Source organism: Budorcas taxicolor, chromosome 6 (assembly GCF_023091745.1).
Source record: "Budorcas taxicolor isolate Tak-1 chromosome 6, Takin1.1, whole genome shotgun sequence".
Taxonomy (NCBI): domain Eukaryota; kingdom Metazoa; phylum Chordata; class Mammalia; order Artiodactyla; family Bovidae; genus Budorcas; species Budorcas taxicolor.
Genome location: NC_068915.1, coordinates 100,952,768 through 100,975,949, shown reverse-complemented (window position 1 = coordinate 100,975,949; position 23,182 = coordinate 100,952,768). Strand labels below are relative to the sequence as shown.

Sequence of the window (23,182 nt, the reverse complement as noted above, 5' to 3'; positions counted from 1 at the left end):
TTATGCTTTCCCAGCTCAATGGTGATGGCCTCTAGCGTAGGGCCAGGCATCCTTATCCTTGTCTGCCAAGCCCAGACTTCTACCTTAATTCAGGAAATGCTCAATAAGTGCTTTTTGAATAAGAAAGGGTAAATAAAAACTCAGAAAAGCACTAGTAGAAATTTGCTCACCTTTGAAAATCAAGTCAATTTCTCAACATCTTAACATCTTGATAAGTGCATATCAGTTCAGTTCAGTCCAGTCACTCAGTCGTGTCTGACTCTTTGCGACCCCATGAACTCTAGCACGCCAGGCCTCCCTGTCCATCACCAACACCTGGAGTCCACCCCAACCCATGTCCGTTGAGTTGGTGATGCCATCCAATCATCTCATCCTCTGTCATCCCCTTCTCCTCCTGCCCTCAATCTTTCCCAGTATCAGGGTCTTTTAAAATGAGTCAGCTCTTCACATCAGGTGGCCAAAGTATTGGTTTCAGCTTCAACATCAGTCCTACCAATGAACATCCAGGGCTGATCTCCTTTAGAATGGACTGGCTGGATCTCCTTGCAGTCCAAGGGACTCTCAAGAGTCTTCTCTAAAACCACAGTGCAAAAGCATCAATTCTTTGGTGCTCAGCTTTCTTTATGGTCCAACTCTCACATCCATACATGGCCACTGGAAAAACCATAGCCTTGACTAGATGGACCTTTGTTGACAAAGTAATGTCTGCTTTTTAATATGCTGTCTAGGTTGTTCATAACTTTCCTTCCAAGGAGTAAGTGTCTTTTAATTTCATGGCTGCAATCACCATCTGCAGTGATTTTGGAGCCCCCCAAAATAAAGTCAGCCACTGTTTCCACTCTTTAACCATCTAATTGCCATGAAGTGATGGGATTGGAATATATTTAATTTGTATTTTGGTTAATTTGTTAATCACAAGTGTTAATCTAACATTTATCTAACAATTTATCAACTTATTGCCCTATCCTATTATTGATGCTCGAGTTGGTTACAAATCATTTAAAATGATTTCTTGATTTTCCAAAAGCCTTAAGAGACAGGAGGTTCATGTTAGTGAGTCAACAATTATGGTTTTATGTAACAGTGGAAATAAAGAGACTGAGCTCAGTGATCTGCTTTTTTGCTGTGACACAGAAACTCTTTGGGCTTTCTTCGCATGGAGACATCTACACATCGAATGATTATTGATTGGAGACACCTACATATTGAATGATTATTGATTGGCTCCATCATTCATTTATTCAACACATCTTTATTGAGTGGGGTTCCCTGGTGGCTTAGATGGTAAAGAATCTGCCTCCAATGCAGGAGACCCATGTTTGATAACTGGGTCAGGAAGATCCTCTGGAGAAGGGAATAGCTACCCACTCCAGTATTTCTTGCCTGGAGAATTCCACAGACAGAGGAACCTGGAGGGCTACAGTCCGTGGGGTTGTAAAGGGTCAGACACAACTAAGCGACTAACACACTTCTTTACTGAGTAGCTCTAATATGAACCTATAACTTGTAGAAATTAGGGGTACAGGGTGGGTCTTGTTACTCTCCTCAAAGAACACACCATCTAGTCTAAAGCACAGTAGAGAGTAGCTTGGCTTAAAATATAAAGAAAACTTCTTCCACTTTGAATTAAAACCTCAGTGATAACTATGGGCTGAACGATAACAGGTCAGAAAAGGAAACACCTCAATACTTATCAGATGCTTACTATCTGTGAGGACTACATTAAGACTTTATCTCATTTAATCTTTACAATGCCACTAACTACCAAGACAGAATTCAATTATGTTTTATTCTGGGGTTGGAAACCTGAACCATTTTACTAGAATGTCTTTATCCAGTCTCATCATGGAATTTTGACATCTTCTATTGGTTATACAGAATTTTAACTGAACTGAGTAGCAACTAGGACTCAGAACCAAAATACTATAATTAATTGCAAAGAAGCCTAAGATACTATTGGTCACCAGTGGGAAAAAAAGAAGACTTTTGTATAAATTCCAAAGGATAGTAGTGATGTATAAGGTCTAAAATATTACTGGGTAATGACATAAATAGCAGTCTCTTTCTAGAGTTCTTAATGTCAAAATTGTTTTCAGTGTCTTCAGAAGTTAGTGCTTTTTGGTATAGCCCCTTGTTAGATATAATGGCCAAGACTGAGCATGCTGAATTTTCTAGTTAAAGCAATGCTTTTCTTAATAGATATAAAATATTACAAGATGACTAGGTAACTAAATTTTATTTTGCTACTCTATGTCTGGATAACGAATGTGCTATGTGTGTATATATAGTAATAATAATTTTCCTAGCCACAAATGGTGGCTGTTCTAAATAAATGAAAACTTAACTTTTAAACAGATTTCAAAAGAATGACTTTAGTGTTACATTTATGTCTTATATCTTGGGCAGGCTTTTTTACAGAAATTTATTAAGTAATTATTCCAGTTAGTAAGTAGACTCCGTTATGCTACTAAATATTATCTAACACAAATATATAGATCCTACCTAAGATTTGGTTCTGTAATGATAAACTTCTCTATTGGTTTATGTGAGTATGTGTTTGGTTTGCTTGAAGCATGTAAAAGTTCAGGCTTGACTTCTTGTTGAATGATCTTAACCTGAATGTAAATGTAGCTCAATATTATGAGAGCAATTATGGTTGAGGTAGTAATCAGATTAAATGAAGTTATTGCTTATATCTGACAAAATAATTGTGCTGTAAAAGGTCCCAGAATTATCTGTGGTTTTCAGTGTATGGTTAATAATGCTCTGTCAGTTAGGTTCACTTGAGTTCAGTCGCTCAGTCATGTCCGACTCTTTGCAACCCCATGAATCGCACCGTGCCAGGCCTCCCTGTCTATCACCAGCTCCCGGAGTTCACTCAGACTCATGTCCATCGAGTCAGTGATGCCATCCAGCCATCTCATCCTCCATCATCCCCTTCTCCTCCTGCCCCCAATCCCTCCCAGCATCAGAGCCTTTTCCAATGAGTCAACTCTTCGCATGAGGTGGCCAAAGTACTGGAGTTTCAGGTTCAGCATCATTCCCTCCAATGAAATCCCAGGGCTGATTTCCTTTAGGATGGACTAGTTGGATCTCCTTGCAGTCCAAGGGACTCTCAACAGTCTTCTCCAACACCACAGTTCAAAAGCATCAATTCTTTGGCACTCAGCTTTCTTCACAGTCCAACTCTCACATCCATACATGACTACTGGAAAAACCATATCCTTGACTAGATGGACCTTTGTTGACAAAATAATGTCTCTGCTTTTTAATATGCTATCTAGGTTGGTCATAACTTTTCTTCCAAGGAGTAAGCATCTTTTTATTTCATGGCTGCAATCACCATCTGCAGTGATTTTGGAGCCCTCAAAAATAAAGTCTGACATTGTTTCCCCATCTATTTGTCATGAAGTGATGGGCCCAGATGCCATGATCTTAGTTTTCTGAATGTTGAGTTTTAAGCCAACTTTTTCACTCTCCTCTTTCACTTTCATCAAGAGGCTCTTTAGTTCTTCTTCACTTTCTGCCATAAAGGTGGTGTCATCTGCATACCTGTGGTTATTGATATTTCTCCCAGCAATCTTGATTCCAGCTTGTGTTTCTTGCAGTCCAGCGTTTCTCATGATGTACTCTGCATATAAGTTAAATAAGCAGGATGATAATATACAGCCTTGACATACTCCTTTTCCTATTTGGAACCAGTCTGTTGTTCCATGTCCAGTTCTAACTGTTGCTTCTTGACCTGCATACAGGTTTCTCAAGAGGCAGGTGAGGTGGTCTGGTATCCCCATCTCTTTCAGAATTTTCCACAGTTTGCTGTGATCCACACAGTCAAAGACTTTGGCATAGTCAATAAAGCAGAAATGGATGTTTTTTTTGGAACTCTCTTGCTTTTTCAAAGATCCAACGGATGTTGGCAATTTGATCTCTGGTTCCTCTGCCTTTTCTAAAACCAGCTTGAACATCTGGCAGTTCATGTATTGCTGAAGCCTGGCTTGGAGAATTTTGAGCATTACTTAATGCTCTGTCAGAAAAGCACCAATTTGTGGATTCCACTGTAATCTATATAAGTGTTCCTAAGAAATCAACTAATTAGTGGGTAGATATTCTGTTCTCCAGGGGATCTTCCCTACCCTGGGATTGAGCCTGAGGCTCTTGCATTACAGGTAGATTCTTTACCATGTGAGCACCAGGGAAACCCAATTCCTTAAATACAGTATTTTAATTTCATTGCCTTTCTGGTGTAAGACTTCAAAAAATAAATTAAGTGACAGTTTTGCTCTTCTGCAAAGCTATTATTGAGGTTGGGGTTCAAAGGCTAAAATTTTAGCAAAGGTGAAATTTTTCAGTAGGTTAAGAAGAGTAATGTCCATTTTCTTTCTGAGTTCTAAAAACAGTACTAATCAGGAATATGTTATTCAACTATTCTTTTTTTATCTTCTCTAAAGGTAAATATTTATCTGGTTATATACTCGATACATCTCTAACTCATTCTGAAAAAGCTCAAGATACCTACAAAATGCATTAGGTGGCATCTGCCACTTCTGTTTGTAATCCCTTGGCCAGAAATGCCCCAGTTGAATTGCAAGGGAGGCTGGGAAATGTAGTAGAGCACATGAGTATCCACAGAGAACTGAACTGTCTCCACCACAAATGATAGAAAAATATTTTATTCCCTGGCCATTCTGAAACCTGTTGGCTGTACGCTGATTTTATAGCAGTGTCTTGAGACACTTTTAAATTAAAAGCTAGAAATGATTAAGCTTGGTGAGGAAGTCATTATAAGCTGAAAGTGAAAGTGAAAATTGCTCAGTTGTGTCCAACTCTTTGTGACCCCTTGGACTATGCTCTCAGGTCAAACTGTATTCTCAGGTCAGACTGTATTCTCCAGGTCAAAATACTGGGGTGGGTAACCTTTCTCTTCTCCAGGGGATCTTTCCAACCCAGGGATCAAACCCAGGTCTCCTGCATTGCAGGCGGATTCTTTACCAGATGAGCCACAAGGGAAGCCCAAGAATACTGGAGTGGGTAGCCTATCCCTTCTCCAGGGGATCTTCCCAACCCAGGAATCAAACCAGGGTCTCCTGCATTGCAGGTGGATTCTTTACCATCTGAGCTATGAGGGAAGTCCATTATAAGCTGAAATCAGCCAGAAGTTAGGCTTCTTTTGCCAAAAAGTTAGCCAAGTTGTGAATGCAAAGGAAAAGTTCTTGAAGGAAATTAAAATCACTACTCCAGTGAACACATGAATGATAAGAAAATGAAACGTCTTTATTTCTGGTATGGAAGAAGTTTTACTGGTCTGGATAGAAGATTTAGCCATCCACAACATTCCCTGAAGCCAAAACCTAATCCAGAGCAAGGTCTTAAGTTCCTTCAATTCTACAAACGCTGAGAGAAATGAGGAAACTGCCAAACAGTCAGTCAATTCAGTTCAGTCACTCAATCGTGTCCAACTCTTTGCTACCCCATGGACTACAGCATGCCAGGCTTTCCTGTCCATCACCAACTCCTGAAGCTTGCTCAAACTCATGTCCATTGAGTCAGTGATGCCATCCAGCCATCTCATCCTCTGTCATCCCCTTCTCCTCCTGCCTTCAATTTTTCCCAGCATCAGGGTCTTTTCCAAGGAGTCAGTTCTTCACATCAGGTGGACAAAGTATTGGATTTTCAGCTTCAACATCAGTCCACCCAATGAATATTCAGGAATGATTTCCTTTTGGATTGACTGGCTTGATCTCCTTGCAGTCCAAGGGACTTTCAAGAGTCTTCACCAACACCACAGTTCAAATACATCAGTTATTCGGCACTCATCTTTCTTTATAGTCCAACTCTCACATCCATACGTGACTACTCAAAAAAATCATAGCTTTGACTAGATGGACCTTTGTTGGCAAAGTAATGTCTCTGTTTTTCAATATGTTGTCTAGGTTGGTCATAGCTTTTCTTCCAAGGAGCAAGGGTCTTTTAATTTCATGGCCGCAGTCACCATCTGCGGTGATTTTTGAGCCCCCCCAAAATAAAGTCTGCCACTGTTTCCACTCTTGCCCATTTATTTGCCATGAAGTGATGTGACCAGATGCCATGATCTTATTTTTCTGAATTTTGAGTTTTAAGCCAACTTTTTCACTCTCTTCTTTTACTTTCATCAAGAGGCTTTTTAGTTCTTCTTTGCTTTCTGCCATAAGGGTGGTGTCATCTGTGTATCTGAGGTTATTGATATTTTTCCCAGCTATCTTGATTCCAGCTTCTGCTTTATCTAGCTTGGTATTTCGCATGATGTACTCTGCATATAAGTTAAATAGTTTGATGGTAGCACAGGTAGGTTCATAAGGTTTAAGAAAAGATGCCATCATCTTAACATAAAAGTGCAAGGTCAAGTAGCAAGTACTGAAGTAGAAGCTGCAGAAAGTTATCCAGATGACCTAACTAAGATGATTAATGAAGGTGGTAACACTGAGCAACAGATTTCTGGCATTGTCAAAGCAGCCTTCTATTAGAAGAAGATTCCATTTAGGATTTTCATAGCTAAAGAGGAGAAGTCAATGCCTGACTTCAAAGCTTCAAAGGACAGCCTAACTGTCTTGTTAGGGGTTAATATACCCAGTGACTTTAAGTTGAAACCAATGCTTGTTTATCATTCTGGAAATCCTGGGGCCCTTTAGAATGATGCTAAATCTACTCTGCTTGTGCTCTCTATATGAAAAAAAAAAAAGCCTAGATGGCAGCACATCTATTCATGATATGGTTTACTAAATAATTTAAGCCCACTGTTGAGACCTAGTGCTCAAAAAAGATTCCTTTTGACATATTACTGCTCATTGACAAGCTCACCCAAGAGCTCTGATGGAGATGTACAGTGAAATTGATGTTGTTTTCATGCCTGCTAGCACAGCATCCATTATGGAGGTCATGGACTGAGGAATGATTTCCACTTTCAAGTCTTATTATTTAAGAGATTTTGAAAGGACAGAGCTGCCATAAACAGTGATTTTTCTGGTGGATCTCGGAAAAGTAGATTGAAAACCTTATGGAAAGGATTCACTATTCTAGTTGTCATTAAGAATATTTGTGATTCATGGGGCAAGGTCAGAATATCAATTAAACAGGAGTTTAGAGGAAGTTGATTCTAACCCTCCTGGATAACTTTGAAGAGTTTGAGACTTCAGTGGAGGGAGGAACTGCAGATTCTTGCAGTGAAAAAGCAGGAGAATTAGAATTAGAAGTGAAGCCTGAAGATGTGACTGAATTGCTACCATCTCATGATAAAACTTTAACAGATGAGGAATTGCTTCTTAAGGATGAGCAAAAAAAGTAGTTTCTTGAGAAGGTAGCTACTCCTGGTGATTTTCTTTGAAGAATGTTGAAATGGCAACAAAGGATTTAGAATATAATGTAAAAATAGTTTACATTCAATATCACAGTAATCCAAGTCTATGCCCTAACCATTAATGCTGAAGAAGGTGAAGTTGAATGATTCTATGAATACCTATAAGACCTTCGAGAACTAACACCTCGCAAAGATGTCCTTTTCATTATAGGGGAATGGAATGCAATGGTGGGAAGTCAAGAAACACCTGGAGTAACAGGCAAATTTGGCTTTGGAGTACAAAATGAAGCAAGGCAAAGACTAATAGAGTTTTGTCAAGAGAACACACTGGTCATAACAAACACCCTTTACCAACAACAAAAGAGAAGACTCTGTACATGGACATCACCAGATGGTCAATAATGAAATCAGATTGATTATATTCTTTGCAGCCAAAGATGGAGAAGCTCCATACAATTAGCAAAAACAAGACTGGGAGCTGACTATGGCTCAGATCAGGGAACTCCTTATTGCCAAATTCACACTTAAATTGAAGAAAGTAGGGAAAACCACTAGGCCATTCAGGTATGACCTAAATAAAGTCCCTTATGATTATATAGTGGAAGTGACAAATAGATTCAAGGTACTAGATCTGATAGACAGAATGCCCGAAGAACTATGGGGTGAGGTTCATGGCATTGTACAGGAGGCAGGGATTAAGACCATCCCCGAGGAAAAAAAAATGCAAAAAGGCAAGATGGTTGTCTGAGAAGGCCTTACAAATAGCTGAAAAAAGAAAAGAAATGAAAGGCAAAGGAGAAAAGGAAAGATATACCCATTTGAATGAATGCAGAGTTCCAAAGACTAGCAAGGAGAGATAAGAAAGCCTTCCTCAGCAATCAATGCAAAGAAATAGAGGAAAACAATAGAATGGGAAAGACTAGATATCTCTTCAAGAAAATTAGCGATACCAAGGGAACATTTCATGCAAAGGTGGGCACAATAAAGGACAGAAATTGTATGGACCTAACAGAAGCACAAGATATTAAGAAGAGGTGGCAAGAATATATAGAAGAACTATACAAAAAAGATACTCATGACCCAGATAACCACAATGTGAACCCTGGCCTAGAGTCAGACATCCTGGAATGCAAAGTCAAGTGGGCCTTAGGAAGCATCACTGAGAACAAAGCTAGTGGAGGTGATGGAATTCCAGTTGAGCGATTTCAAATCCTAAAAGATGATGCTGTGAAAGTGCTGCACTCAATATGTCAGCAAATTTGGAAAACTCATCAGTGGCCACAGGACTGGAAAAGGTCAGTTTTCATTCTAATCTCAAAGAAAGGCAATGGGAAAGAATGCTCAAACTACCCCACAATTGCACTCATCTCAGATGATAGCAAAGTAATGCTCAAAATTCTCCAACCCAGACTTCAATAGTATGTGAACCATGAACTTTCAGATGTTCAAGCTGGATTTACAAAAGGCAGAGGAATCAGAGATCAAATTTCCAGCTTCCGCTGGATCATAGAAAAAGCAAGAGAGTTTCAGAAAAACTTCTACTTCTGCTTTATTGACTATGCCAAAGCCTTTGACTGTGTGGATCACAGCAAAGTGTGGAAAATTCTTCAAGTGATGGGAATACCAGACCCCATGGCCTGCCTCCTGAGAAATCTGTATGGAGATCAGGGAGCAACAGTTAGAGCTGGACATGGAACAACAGACTGGTTCCAAATAGGGAAAGGCGTATGTTGAGGTTGTATATTGTCACTCTGTTTACTTAAATTATATGAAGGATATATCATGCGAAATGGCAGGCTGGATAAAGCACAAGGTGTAATTAAGATTGCTGGGAAAAATATCAATAACCTCAGATATGCAGATAACACCACCCTTACGGCAGAAATCAGAGAACTAAAGAGCCTCTTGATGAAAGTGAAAGAAGAGAGTGAAAAAGTTGGCTTAAAACTCAACATTCAGAAAATAAAGATCATTGCATCTTGTCCCATCACTTCATGGAAAATAGATGGGGAAACAATGGAAACAGTGACAAACTTTATTTTTGGGGGCTCCTAAATCACTGCAGATGGTGATTGCAGCCATGAAATTAAAAGACCTTTGCTCCTTGGAGGAAAAGCTATGACCAACCTAGACAGCATATTAAGAAGCAGAAACATTACTTTGCCAACAAAGGTTTGTCTAGTCAAAGCTATGGTTTTTTGAGTAGTCATGTATGGATGTGAGATTTGGACTATAAAGAAAGATGAGTGCCAAAGAATTGATGCTTTTGAACTGTGGTGTTGTCCCTTGGACTTCAAGGAGATACAAGCAGTCCATCCAAAAGGAAATCATTCCTGAATATTCATTGAAAGGGCTGATCCTGAAGGTGAAAATCCAATAATTTGGCCACCTGATGTGAAGAACTGACTCCTTGGAAAAGACCCTGATGCTGGGAAAGATTGATGGCAGGAGGACAAGGGGATGACAGAAGATGAGATGGTTGGATGGCATCACCGACTCGACATGAGTTTAATCAAGCTTCGGGAGTTGTGATGGACAGGGAAGCCTGGTGTGCTACAGTCCATGGGGTAGCAAAGAGGCGGACACGACTGAGTGACTGAACTGAAGTGTAAACTTAGTTGATAAGGCAGAGGCAGTGTTAGAGAGGATTGACTCCAATTTTGAAAGAAGTTTTACTGTGGGTTAAATGTTATGAAACTGCTTTGTATGCTACGAATAAATCATTTGTGAAAGGAAGTCTGTTGATGTGGCAAACTTCATTGTTGTCTTACTTTGAGAAATTTCCACAGCCCCTCAATCTTCAGCAGCCACCACCCTGAGCAGTCAGCAGTCATCAATGTCAAGATAAGAGCTTCCACCAGCTAAAAGACTATGATTCACTTCATGATCGTTGGAGTTAGCATTTTTTAGCACTAAAATATTTTAAAATTGAGATATTTATTTTTAGATACAATACTATTGCACACTTAGGAGACTACAGTATAGTGTAAACACAACTTTTATATGCACTGGGAAGCCAGAAAAATCTGTGTGACTCTTTGTTTTATTATTATTTTTTTTAAATTATGGTGAACTGGAATGAAACTTACACTATTGCCAAGATATGCATGTGTTGCCGGCGTTCCATATAAAAGGACTAAGGCTAAGATTGTTAAAAGCTTGCCCAAGGTCTCACAGTAATGATTCTTAGATAAAAGTTGTACTGTTACCCTTTGCTGAAGTATTCAGTCTAGGATTTCTCAAGTGCAAAATGAAAATACTTAAATCTTTTGTGTGTGTTTTGTGCTGATTTATTATACACTTAACACAGCATCTGGTCCTAATATAAGCATGATACTTAGTAGGTATTCAAGCAGTATTAGTTATCTTCCTTTATATACAAGGAACAGGCAGGCATAAGCCATGCCTGTCCTGTTATTGATTACTATTATATGCTTTTTCACATAAGTGAAAATAGTGATTAAATAAAATTTAAGTCTTAAGAGTTTTTATTGCATTACTGATTTGTAACAAGCCATTGATTCCACAGAGTAAGAGTCTCTGGGAAAGTGATATAGATTCCATACTTCAGTCTTCCTCTTAAAGTGGAAACACTTCAAGAAGTTGAATGGGGAAAATATGCTCTGGACAGAACAAAATTTATTTCAGTTCAGTTCAGTTCAGTCGCTCAGTCGTGTCCGACTCTCTGCGGTCCCATGAATCGCAGCACACCAGGCCTCCCTGTCCATCAGCAACTCCTGGAGTTCACTCAGACTCACGTCCATCGAGTCCGTGATGCCATCCAACCATCTCATCCTCTGTTGTCCCATTCTCCTCCTGCCTCCAATCCCTCCCAGCATCAGGGTCTTTTCCAATGAGTCAACTCTTTGCATGAGGTGGCCAAAGTATTGGAGTTTCAGCTTCAGCATTAGTCCTTCCAAAGAACACCCAGGGCTGATATCCTTTAGGATGAACGGGTTGGATCTCCCTGCAGTCCAAGGGACTCTGAAGAGTCTTCTCCAACACCACAGTTCAAAAGCATCAATTCTTCGGCGCTCAGCTTTCTTCACAGTACAACTCTCACATCCATACATGACCACAGGAAAAACCATAGCCTTGACTAGACAGACCTTTGTTGGCAAAGTAATGTCTCTGCTTTTGAATATACTATCTAGGTTGGTCATAACTTTCCTTCCAAGGAGTAAGCATCTTTTAATTTCATGGCTGCAGTCACTATCTGCAGTGATTTTGGAGCCCCCCAAAATAAAGTCTGACACTGTTTCCACTGTTTCCCCATCTATTTCCCATGAAGTGATGGTTAATGCAAAAATAATTCTGCTTTTACATTTTGGACTTTGCTGTTAGATACTGAAATGCATTCTTAAATAAATATTATGCTGTATATCATTTTAATGTGCATTTCTCACTTTGTTATTTATTTATTTTTTTTGCTAATGACTTATTACTTGCTGTTTCTTTTATATTTATTTTTAACTAGGGGAATAATGTAGGCCAAAAGCAAATTCAAGTGATTTTCTTATTAGAATTCAAAATGGGTCAACTCGCAACATCCGTAAGGCATTTGGCCCAGGAACTGCTAATGAAAGTACAGTGCAGTGGTACTTCAAGAAGTTTTGCAAAAGAGATGAAAACCTTGAAGATGAGGAGTGTGTTGGCTGGCCATCAGAAGGTGATAGCAACCAACCGAGAGGATCATTAATGTGATCCTCTTATAACTACACAAGAAGTTGCTGAAGAACTCACTGTTGGCTGTTCTATGGTTGTTCAGCATTTAAAGCAAATTGAAAAGGTGAAAAACCTCAAATACGTGGGTGCCTCGTGTTGTTGCTCAGTTGCTAAGTTGTGTCTGATTATTTGTGACCCCATGGACTGTAGCACTCCAGGCTTCCTTGTCCTTCACCACCTCCTGGAAGTTTGCTCAAACTCATATCCAGTGAGTCATCCAACCCTCTCATTATCTGTCATCCCCTTCTCCTCCTGTCTTCAATCTTTGCTGACTGAAAATCCAAAAATTTGTTCTTTTGAAATGTTATCTTTTCTTATCCTACGCAAAAGCAATGAACCATTTCTTGATCAGATTGTGACATGCCACTAAAAGTGGATTTTATACAACAGCTGGCAATGGCCAGTTCAGTGGTTGGACCAAGAAGAAGCTCTAAAGCACTTCCCAAAGCCAACCTTGCACCCCCCAAAAAAGGTCATGGTTACTGTTTCGTGCTCTGCTGCCCATCCGATCCACTACAGCTTTCTGAATCTTGGTGAAGCCACTACATCTGAGAAGTATGCTCAGCAAATCGATGAGATGCACCAGAAACTGCGACTCCTGTGGCTGGCATTGGTCAACAGAAAAGGCCTGATTGTTCTCCACAATGACGCCTGACCACATGTCACACAACCAATGCTTCAAAAGTTGAATGAATTGGGCTTTGAAGTTTCGCCTCAGTCACCATATTCACCTGACCTCTTGCCAACTAACTACCACTTCTTCAAGCATCTTGAGAACTTTTTGCAGGGAAAATGCTTCCATAACCAGCGGGATGCAGAAAATGCTTTCTAAGAGTTCATTGAATCCCAAAGCAAGGGTTTTAATGCTTCGGGAATAAGCAAACATATTCCATGTTGGCAGAAATATGTTGATTGTAATGGTTCCTTTTTTGACTAATAAAGATGTTTTTGAGCCTAGTTTTAATGATTTAAAATTCATGGTCCAAAACCACAATTAGTCTTTTAGCAACCTTAATCATCCTTAATGTCATTAAAGATTATCTCAAATCTCCCCTTTAAAACTCATATGTAGACTATGTGATTCAGATTTTAAATGGATTCAACACATGCCTTTCTGGCATAACAAACAGAGTAGCAGGCATTGTTCCTGCTGACTTTATATTGCAATCATGGAGGGACATCATGAGCAATTCAATATATTGGTCATAACTAGAAGACTAAAGAGCTCATTATCACTTGTGTCAAAAGCAGAATCATCACTTTTGGCAGATAGTTTTCAGTATCCAAATATCAATGCTAAAATACTATCCAACTGATTGACCCGTTCTTTTTCTGGAGATGTGTTTTGTAGTGGACTCATCTTGGCTATCCTATTGAGCTAGATCGACATCACATCCAGAGCATCTTCAATAGTGCCTGGCACAAAGCATTTAACACCCACTCCAGTATTCCTGGGCTTCCCTGTGGCTCAGCTGGTAAAGAATCCGCATGCAATGCAGGAGACCTGGGTTTGATCCCTGGGTTGGAAAGATCCCCTGGAGAAGGGAAAGGCTACCCACTCCAGTATTCTGGCCTGGAGAATTCCATGGACTGTATAGTCCATGGGGTAGCAAAGAGTCAGACATGACTGAGCGACTTTCACTTTCACTTCAAGCATTTAACAAATACATTTTCTGGGCAGCTCTGAAAATCCGGATTTCCATCACAGCACAAGGCTGTCTACTTCAATCCTGAACTTCAGTCACCAACACAGGACTGTCTACTTCAATCCTGAACTGTTCAATGAACTTCAAACTCCAGACTGAGACAATTGATCAGTGAAAGAGTAGGATGTGTTACTCATTCATCTCTCTTAAGCTCTGTTCCTACAGCTCAGTTTTTCATAAGAAAATGACATCACCATTCTAAGTTATTTTAGCTGAACAAATGAATAGTAAAAGAAAAGCACATGTTTTGGATTTGGACAAACTTCAATTCATATTAATTGGTACAACTATTAATAATTAATAGTTTCAAGACTTTGAGCCAATTAATAACTCTATATGCCACTTCCCCCACCTGTTGTTAGTGCTGAATATAGTATTTAACAGAATATGAAGTCCACCTTTACTTGGTAAGTGATTAATGCTGGTTCATCTTTCTCCCCCTGCCTTATTGAGAACTGATATCATATGGCTTGTATGGAGCAGAGTTCCATGTCTTTGATGAAAAAATGTTATATCTACTGCCTATTTGTTGATTCCAGGGTTATATAAAGAACTGTTGAATATTTTTTCCCTTACAGTTGAGTGCTGGAGAAATTTTGCTTTTGCTATGAACTATTGTATGATATACTTCATGAAATTAACAAATCAAAACTTGCCACTCACTGTGGTTGTGTTGTTGTCATGCTTTTCTTTGGCATGCTGTAAGCATGACACTAACTTCCGTGTTCCAGACAGTAGGCATTTGTAACTTAAGTCTTCTGGTAAAACTGTCATCTCTCAGCCTGCTTTATTTGACATTTGCTCTTAAAAGTGGATTTCATGGTTTTATTGCTTCTATATCTTTTATGGTGAACTGCACAAATCCTTTTTGAAACCACACAGAATATAAATAATAAATGAATGAAAGAATAAAATTGCTTGGTTTTATAGATATTAAGTGCAGAATTAATCCAGGCCTGATGGTCTTTTCAGTTATATCATTCAAGAGAAACAAAAGAAACTTAACATCTAAAAATTCTTAAACCTTAATGCTTCCTGCTCAGGAAATGACTGGCAGTAACATTGGCCAGCCATGCACAAATGAAAATGGGGAGGGGATGGCATACGAGTTATTAAATTTGAGAAAAATGCAACCAAAGCTTTGGACATTTGCAAGATAGGATCAGTAACGTGGGACTTTTTTTTTTGCAAACTCCGAAGCAATATGCTAGCCATTGAACTGATGATGGGCAATCATGAAACAAGGCCCCCCTCCCTTTTTTTTATAGTTCTCTGTAATATGCAGTCTTTTCACAGAACAGGTTCTATTCAGATTTCCTTTCTGCCTACCAAACTACCAAACTGCTAGTAACAAAAAGTCTTCTTTTAATTTAGCTTAAATATTTTTTTTTTTTTTTTTTGGCAGATGGGGGACAGGGAGGAAATGAGTTTGTTTTGAATTTTCTCAAAGAAAATTTTATTAGGTCTGTATCAAGTAAATTGTCAAGTCATTTAAATATAAGATTAGTATTTGGTGAAAGAATGAGTTAAGTACTCTTAAAAATAATTTAAGTCAATAATAGAATAGACTATCCTAAACCTGTAGTTATTTTGAGCTGTATTGATCTCCAAATGTTATCACTGTGATATTTATCATTTTTAATGTAATATTTCTTATTTATAATTAATTTCAACATCTTAGCTTCTTCTCTGAAAGAGACTTTTCATTTTGATGAGCATGTATGAATAGTTGTGAATTTCATACATTCCTCCCATGTTTTATATAAATTTAATATGAATAGGTCATGGAATGTTTATTTCCATGAGATAAATGAGGTAAAGTTGACTGAGCACTATATTGCACCTGTGAGGTAGGAGAACATATCCTAGGGAATACGACATCCGGGCCTGTTATAGGGGTGCTGGTACCAAGGAAAGTCATCTTGGCATTATTTTCAACTTCCATATCCTTTGTTTACTTGGGTTGACCTGCATTTCTTTGAGTTTTGGCCTCTCCAACTGGCCCTCTTTGAGTGGTGAGATCTCTTACATCTACTGTTCTTCAAAATAGTGGTTCTTGAAGTTTGTGAAGCTTGTTAGAAATACAAACTCTTGGTTTTGTCTTAGTCCCACTGAATCAGAAAATTTTCAGTGGGACTCAGCAGTCTGTTTTATAAGCTCCTCAGGAAGTTCTGATCTATATTAAAACATCAGAATCTCTGCCTTAATCTATTGGCCTTAAACTAAAGTCATACCTTTCCAATGGGCTTTCTGGGTGGTGCAGTGTTAAAGAATCTGCCTGCCAATGCAGGAGACTCAGGGGATGTGGGCTCTATCCCTGGCACAGGAAGATCCCCTGGAGTAGGAAATGGCAATCCACTTCAGTATTCTTGCCTGAGAAATCCCGTGGACAGAGGAGCCCGGTGGGCTACAGTCCATGGAGTCACAAAGAGTCAGATATGACTGAACGTGCACTCATGCCTTTCTAATATGAGTTTTTGGTTCTTTTCCTTCTTGGGTTCAAATCATCAGTTCTGGGATATGAACCAAGAATATATTAAAATATACAACTGGTGAAAAATCTCTTCATCACTGATCATATTTTCTATAGTGTGCTTAATAGCATATTTTCATAGGCACATTTTTAAAGAAGAGTTTATATTTGACCTTTATAGTCATGACAAAAGAGACTGCATGGAAATTAAGGAAAGTGTGTGTGTGTGTGTGTGTGAATTCACAAACTTCACAATGATGATTTTCAATCTTATTGTTAGAAATTATATTCTCTGAAATGAATAAAAAAGGTCACTGAGTAATTTTTATTTTAGAAAATGTGTCAGGGCATTAGGTATTTCATTTGAATACCTTTTATTTGTTTCTTTTTGACAAGGAATACTTTTGTAGCTAAAATTTTGCTCTTAGTCTAAACTCTTTGATTGTTTTAAACATTTTACCAAACTACCACTAAGTCCATTTATAGCTTCCCCTTTATGTGAAAAGTCCTGCTCCAGGCACGCACTGGGAAAAATTATAGGGTACTTCTCAGGTGGGTCAGTTGCTGGGATGAAATGATAAACTCCATTACATAGAACTTGGCCAGCTGGTGACCTGTCTGAGTACCAAGACTTTGTTAGTCCTTGAGTCTGGAGCAGTGGGTCTCTTTCAAATACTTGAATCTGAGATACAGGATAAATCCTTGTCCTAACTAGGCATTCTGGTTGCTAGTTTGTGCTTGCCATGGACAATGGAATTTGGCAATATGTAAAGACACAGAGTGTGTTCCTTGATGTAGATGCAGAAATATTATTTCTGCTGTGTAATAAGTGTTTCACTTTGCCAATATCTCAGGCAGAGCTGTATGATCTGTTTCACAGGCTTCAGGCAGTCCTTCTCTCCAGGGTGTGATTCTAAATATCCATCAGAACACTTAAAGGGCTTATTAAAGCAAGATGTTGGACCTCAGAGTTCCTGATTCAATAGGATTGGGGTGGGAGTGAGGCAGTCGTAGTGCTAAACAAGCCTGCAGGTGATGCCAATATGGATGCTCCAAGGAGGACACTGTGAGAATGATGTTCTAACGCTGCCTTTCTCAAAGTCAGATCCTCAAATCAGAACCCCCTGGACTGCCTGCTAATCTCCCAACCCTCAGGACTATCGTGATGGCCTGAATTCAAATCTCTGAGGTGTTATGTCAGTGATTTGTATTTGATCAAGTACCCCAGGTGGTCCAGACACACATTCACATCTGAGAACCAGTTAGAGGGGGAGGACTGGGAATAAGGTTAGCCAGAGAAAACCCAAATCAAGTCTTCTTTTCAACATAACCAATTTTAAACCATGGCTTGGCATTTGTGGTTGTTTTATACGTAGTAGTTGAATGAATTAATGGTAATGAATGTAGGCAGGCACAATTAGTTGCTACTCTGTTTGCTCCCAGCATCTTTTCTTTATTCTGCTGTAAGCTACATCATCCACATTTTAACTCCCTGCTTCTTTGACTGTCTTCATTTAGGCGGGGACTTTATCTTTCTGTTCTGTCTCTAGTGTCACAGGTCTGGAACAAAAGGATCATTACATAGGATCTCTACACACGTAGAGTGCCGTTGGAATAAGTGACATTCCAGAGGTGAAGAGAATACATGGGGGAAGAAGAAAATAGATTACTTAGGTTTGATGAGACTAGTGTATGCTAAGAATTTTGTGGGTGGTCAGAAATAGAATAGTAAAGAATGTAAATGACAAATGGCAAGTCAGGCATTTCTTCCCAAATAACCTTGATGGGGGGCGCTTCCCCTGTGGCTCGGTGATAAAGAATTCACGTGCCAATGCAGGAGACATAAGAGAGGCAGGTTTGATCCCTAGGTCGGGAAGATCCCCTGGAGGAGGGGATGGCAATCTGCACCAGTATTCTTGCCTGGAGAGTCCCATGGACAGAGAAGCCTGGTGGGTTATGGTGCATAGGGTCACAAAGAGTCAGACATGACTGAAGTGACGTAGCACGCATGTACAACCATGACAGATGAAATTCGTTTGTTAGTCGAATTACGATTTATTTAACCTTTCCTAGTTGAGAGGAAAAATGACTTTATTAGGGTTACTTTGCCAATATGTAAAAAAAAAATCTAGAGTAAAAATAGGTTATAGATGTGGAGAAGAGTTCCTGATACTGTGGTTGAAATAAAGGGTTGTCATAATGTCCTTGTATCTGTTATTGTCCACACCCATTGTCTAAATTATAAACTCTATTTAGTCTCCCGTGAATGGGCTTACAGTGCTCTGATTCTTAATAGTCTTGTTTAATTTTCTGTTCTCTGCTTCATAGACTACCTCCTGAATTTCAAACCTCTCATCACTGTATTTGTAAATGACTTGAATTTTCAGTCTCTGTCCGAACAACCTAAATTCCTAACATAGTCCACTCTGTTCTTTGAGGTCTGTGTGCATTGGTACTGGATTGTTTCTAGCACATGCATCCCAATCATAGACTGCTTCTGTCACGAGTATTCAGTCTCAAGTCTGTCTGCGGTCTTAATATTCTTGCACCAGATTCATGGATTTTGCCACCATGTCCGCACATTCCCCACTGTATTCTCCTCATTTGCATCATTGATGCTGCTTGCCCCTCTTCCAATAGCATACTAGGGCAAATTAGTTTGTACTTCCATTTCAATTTTTTAATTAGAAATGAAATGCCAAAAATGTCTAGGGATATATGCAATGGAATATTACTCGGCCACAAAAAGGAATGCATTTGAGTCAGTTCTAGTGAGATGGAGGAAGCTAGAGCCTGTTAAACAGAGTGAAGAAAGTCAGAAAGAGAAAAAACAAATTTGGTATATTAAGGCATATATATGGAGTCTAGAAAAACGATACTGATGAACCTATTTACAAGGCAGGAATAGAGACACAGACATAGAGAACAGATTTTAGACTCAGCCAGGGAAGGAGAGGGTGGGACAAATTGAGAGGGTAGCATTGACATGTATGCACCACCATATGGAAAACAGATAACTAGTGGGAAGTTTTGTACAGGAACAGGGAGCTCAACCCAGTGCTCGGTGACAATTTAGAGGAGTGGGGTGGGGTGGGAGTGGGGGAGAGGTTCAAGAGAGAGGGGGCACATGTATTCTTATGGCTGATTCATGTTGATGTATGGCGGAAGTCAACACAATATTGTAAAGCAATTATCCTCCAATTTAAAAATATTTTTTAAATGTCTAGGGAAATGATTTTATTATCAACTAGAATTTCAGAGCCTGAGAAGGTTTAACTTTTCTTTCATATTATGTGAGAATTAGATTTTCTGAGGTCAGTGTAAAAACTGTACAAAGACCTTTAGTTTAGATTCTGGGCTCAGAATATTAAAGCCAGTTTTGTTTTATTTTTCACTAGTTAAAACTTTGGCATGCTCAAAAATTATAAAGGACATAGAAAATTATTCACTGTGCAGGAATGTCCCATTCATTATGAGTGGGGAATGTCCCATTCATAGACCACTAGTACTGGTTGATAAGCCACATCTCCTATTATTGTGGCAACCAAAATATGCCCACAGGTCTCCCAAATGCCTGCTAAGGGTTGGCACCACCTCTAAAGAGAACCATTGGTTTAGATTGTTCAGTTGTCAAGTGCTGGAACTTGGAAGGAACCCATGGGTCATGTGCGTGCTCAAAACCTGAACAACATCAGCAAAAAGGAAATGAATGACTTTTTGGATAGGCATCCACCAATGTGTGCCGCAAGGAAAAGGATGGATAATATTCTGTAACGTCCCTTCTCACTAGAGAATCCAAACTACTTAAAGTCATAGAAAGCAATGTAAGATCATTTATGCATAAACAATAATCATGGATAATGGATATTTACATTATATATGTTCATAAATCATGATTCAAAATAGCAATTTCTTCAATTGCTAAATATAATTAATAGAATTTCTCTTAATGATAAATGAAAGATATAACAATTGAGATACTTAAAATCTAAACTTGAAATAAATAAAAAAGCTGTCATGTGGTATTTTAGAACAGTGATAGTGACTAAAATCTCTCAATGCAGGACAGTACCACTTTTGGTATTATTGAGAGCAAAAGAAGTCAACACTATTTAATTCAAATTTTCCAAATTAAAATTGTGCATTATTTTGTATCTCATTTCTTTCTGAGAAAAGGATGTATATACAACCTTTTTCTAAGGCAAATTAGCCCTCATTGCTCTTTTTCTAAAAATTTAGTTTATTTATTTGGCTGTGCCAGGTCTTAGTGGTGACATGTGAGATCTTTACTTGTGGGATGCCAACTCTTTGTTGCAGCATCTAAGAGTAGTTCCCTGACCAGGGATTGAACCTGGACCCCCTGCATTGAGAGCACAGAGTCTTAGCCACTGGACCACTAGGAAAGACCTAAATACATTCTTTTGTTCTTCTTCATATGGCTGTTACAACAGATGATCAGGGAGCATCTTTGAAGTATTAATATCTAACATAGTCTCTGGGGCCAGTATATGTTTGGTAGGTGTTTGCTGCATAAATAAATGGTTTCAGTGAAACATTTCAGAAAAGATGATGCAGATCTAAGAATATTTTATCATAAATAGTTTTAACATTGAAAACAAATTTTTCTTTGCACATTTCTAAGCTCTTTTACTCCAGATTATCATGTGTGGGCTAATAGATATTTTTTCCTGTGTGAAATGTGGGCTTATATAATGATCACAGATGACAAAGTATTAGTAATCACTGAAAGAACAGGCTTCTCTGCAGCTCATTGCCATTCTGGCTGTTCACTTGTCTCACGTTTTCGTTGTTCTTTTCCACAGGGATTCGATAAACAAGTGGATGTGTCATATATTGCCAAACATTACAACATGAGCAAAAGCAAGGTTGACAACCAGTTCTATAGTGTGGAAGTGGGGGACTCAACGTTTACGGTTCTCAAACGCTACCAGAATCTAAAGCCTATTGGCTCTGGGGCTCAGGGAATAGTCTGGTAAGTACGATGGATTTAACTTCTATTTTTAGAGGGAACCAGCTGCAAACACACGTATACAAATAAATAGTACGACTTGAGATGCGAAATATCCATTCTACCAAAGCAAAATAAGTTTATGAACATTATTAGAAATGTATTGACCCATTGGTTAACAATATGTACATCTTTGCTTGTGATTAGCTTTTTCCTAGTTAAAATAAAAAATCCATTAGACAACAACCATAGAAGAACCAAGAAAACCAGAGTTTTTGCTAAAGCATTTCAAAAATCTTATTTGGATGTTCTCACAGCCAGAAATGAGGAAATATGTGTTCAGATAACCAGAAAATAAAATTATCTACTCTGAAGAAGTATAAATGAGATCTCAAATGTTTCAGTGACTTTTAAAGTTTAATGTTCAAAATTCAGTTGCCTATTAGAAAAGAGGTATTTAAAAAATGTTTGTTGAGTATTTCCAAAATGGAAAGATTTGGGGCTCCTTGGTAACCATTCTTTTTGTGACATTTTGAGTGGCAAATTGAAATGATGACAAATCAGGATTTAACTTACTGATTATAAAACTCTTGCAAAAGTGATGATATCAGATTAGTAAGCATTTTTTTTATAGTTTTAACTTGTAATTTAGCAACCAAATATATTTAGTGTGAACTTCTTAATGTAATGTTCAATTTTGTGGCTCGCAACTATAAGTAAAAATTTAGGACAATGCATTATAAGTATACATGTATATTGATATTTATTTATAAGGGATATTTACTTATAACAATATATTTATTTGTTGTATAACATATTAGGGATATCTGTTTAAAAACACAAATATCCCTTTTAAGAGATGAATAAGATGAAGGTGAAATAAACATTATTTTAAAATAGGTAGGTTTTTAAAAATAATTTTATGCATTTTATGATTTATTTTTGGCGGTTCTGGGTCTTTGTTGCTACGGAGGCTTTCCCCTCATTGCAGCGAGTAGGGGCTACTCTGTAGTAGTGGTGTGTGGCTCACTGTGTGGCTTGTCTTGTTATGGAACATGTGCTCTAGAGCTTAGGCTCAATAGTTGTGGCACACAGGCTTAGCTGCTCCACAGCATGTGGGATCTTCCTTAGTCAGGGATTGAAACTGTCTCTCCTGGATTGGCAGGAGGATTCTTTGCCATAGAGCCACCAGGGAAGCTCTCAATTTTGTTTTGAAAATCCTTTCTCCCCGTCTCGTTTGATATATGTATTTTTTTTCATATTTCATAAGATGATCATAAAATCTGATTCACTTCACTCTTTTAAAAATGTATTTTTAAGACTATTTTTAAGAGTAGTTTTAGATTCACAGCAAAATCAAGAGGATGATTCAGATATTTCCCATAGATCCCTAGCTCGTACGCATGCATAGTATCCCCTGAATCAACATCCTTCACAAGAGTGGTACATTTATTACAACTGACGAACCTGCACTCACATGTCATAATCACCAAAGCCCATAGTTTGCAGCAGGGTTCACTCTTGGTGTCATACGTGCTATGGCTTTGGATAGATGTAAAATGATATGTATCCATTTTTATGGTATCCTATAGAGTATTTCCACTGCCCTGCCAATCCAATATACTCCACCTGTTTATTTCTCTCTATATCCTCAACCACTGGCAACAGTTGATCTTTTTACTGTTTTCATAGTTTGCCTTTTTCGGAATGTATAGTTGGAGTCCAACAGAATATTGGATTGGCTATTCAGATTGTCTTCTTTCACTTAGTAATATACACTTAAGTTTATGCCATGTCTCATTTATTTTTAGCAGTGAATAATATTCTATTGTCTGGGTGTACCATAGTTTATGTATTCATTCACCTACTCTTAAGACATCTTGGTTGCTTTTGTTTTGGCAAATATAAGTAAAGCTGCCTTAAACATTTGTGTGCAGTTTTCATGTGGATATAAGTTTTAATTGTTCACTTCATGTTGA

The 23,182-nt window shown here is 38.4% G+C and overlaps 1 protein-coding gene across 1 annotated transcript in view; it reads left to right on the top strand.

Annotated features, from left to right (window-relative positions):
- MAPK10 (mitogen-activated protein kinase 10) overlaps nt 1-23,182 on the top strand; it is a 189,198-nt gene that overhangs the window by 6,751 nt on the left and 159,265 nt on the right. The window contains exon 2 of the mRNA XM_052641892.1: nt 21,058-21,227. Coding sequence (XP_052497852.1) covers nt 21,058-21,227 — 170 coding nt within the window. The remainder of the gene's footprint in view (nt 1-21,057; nt 21,228-23,182) is intronic.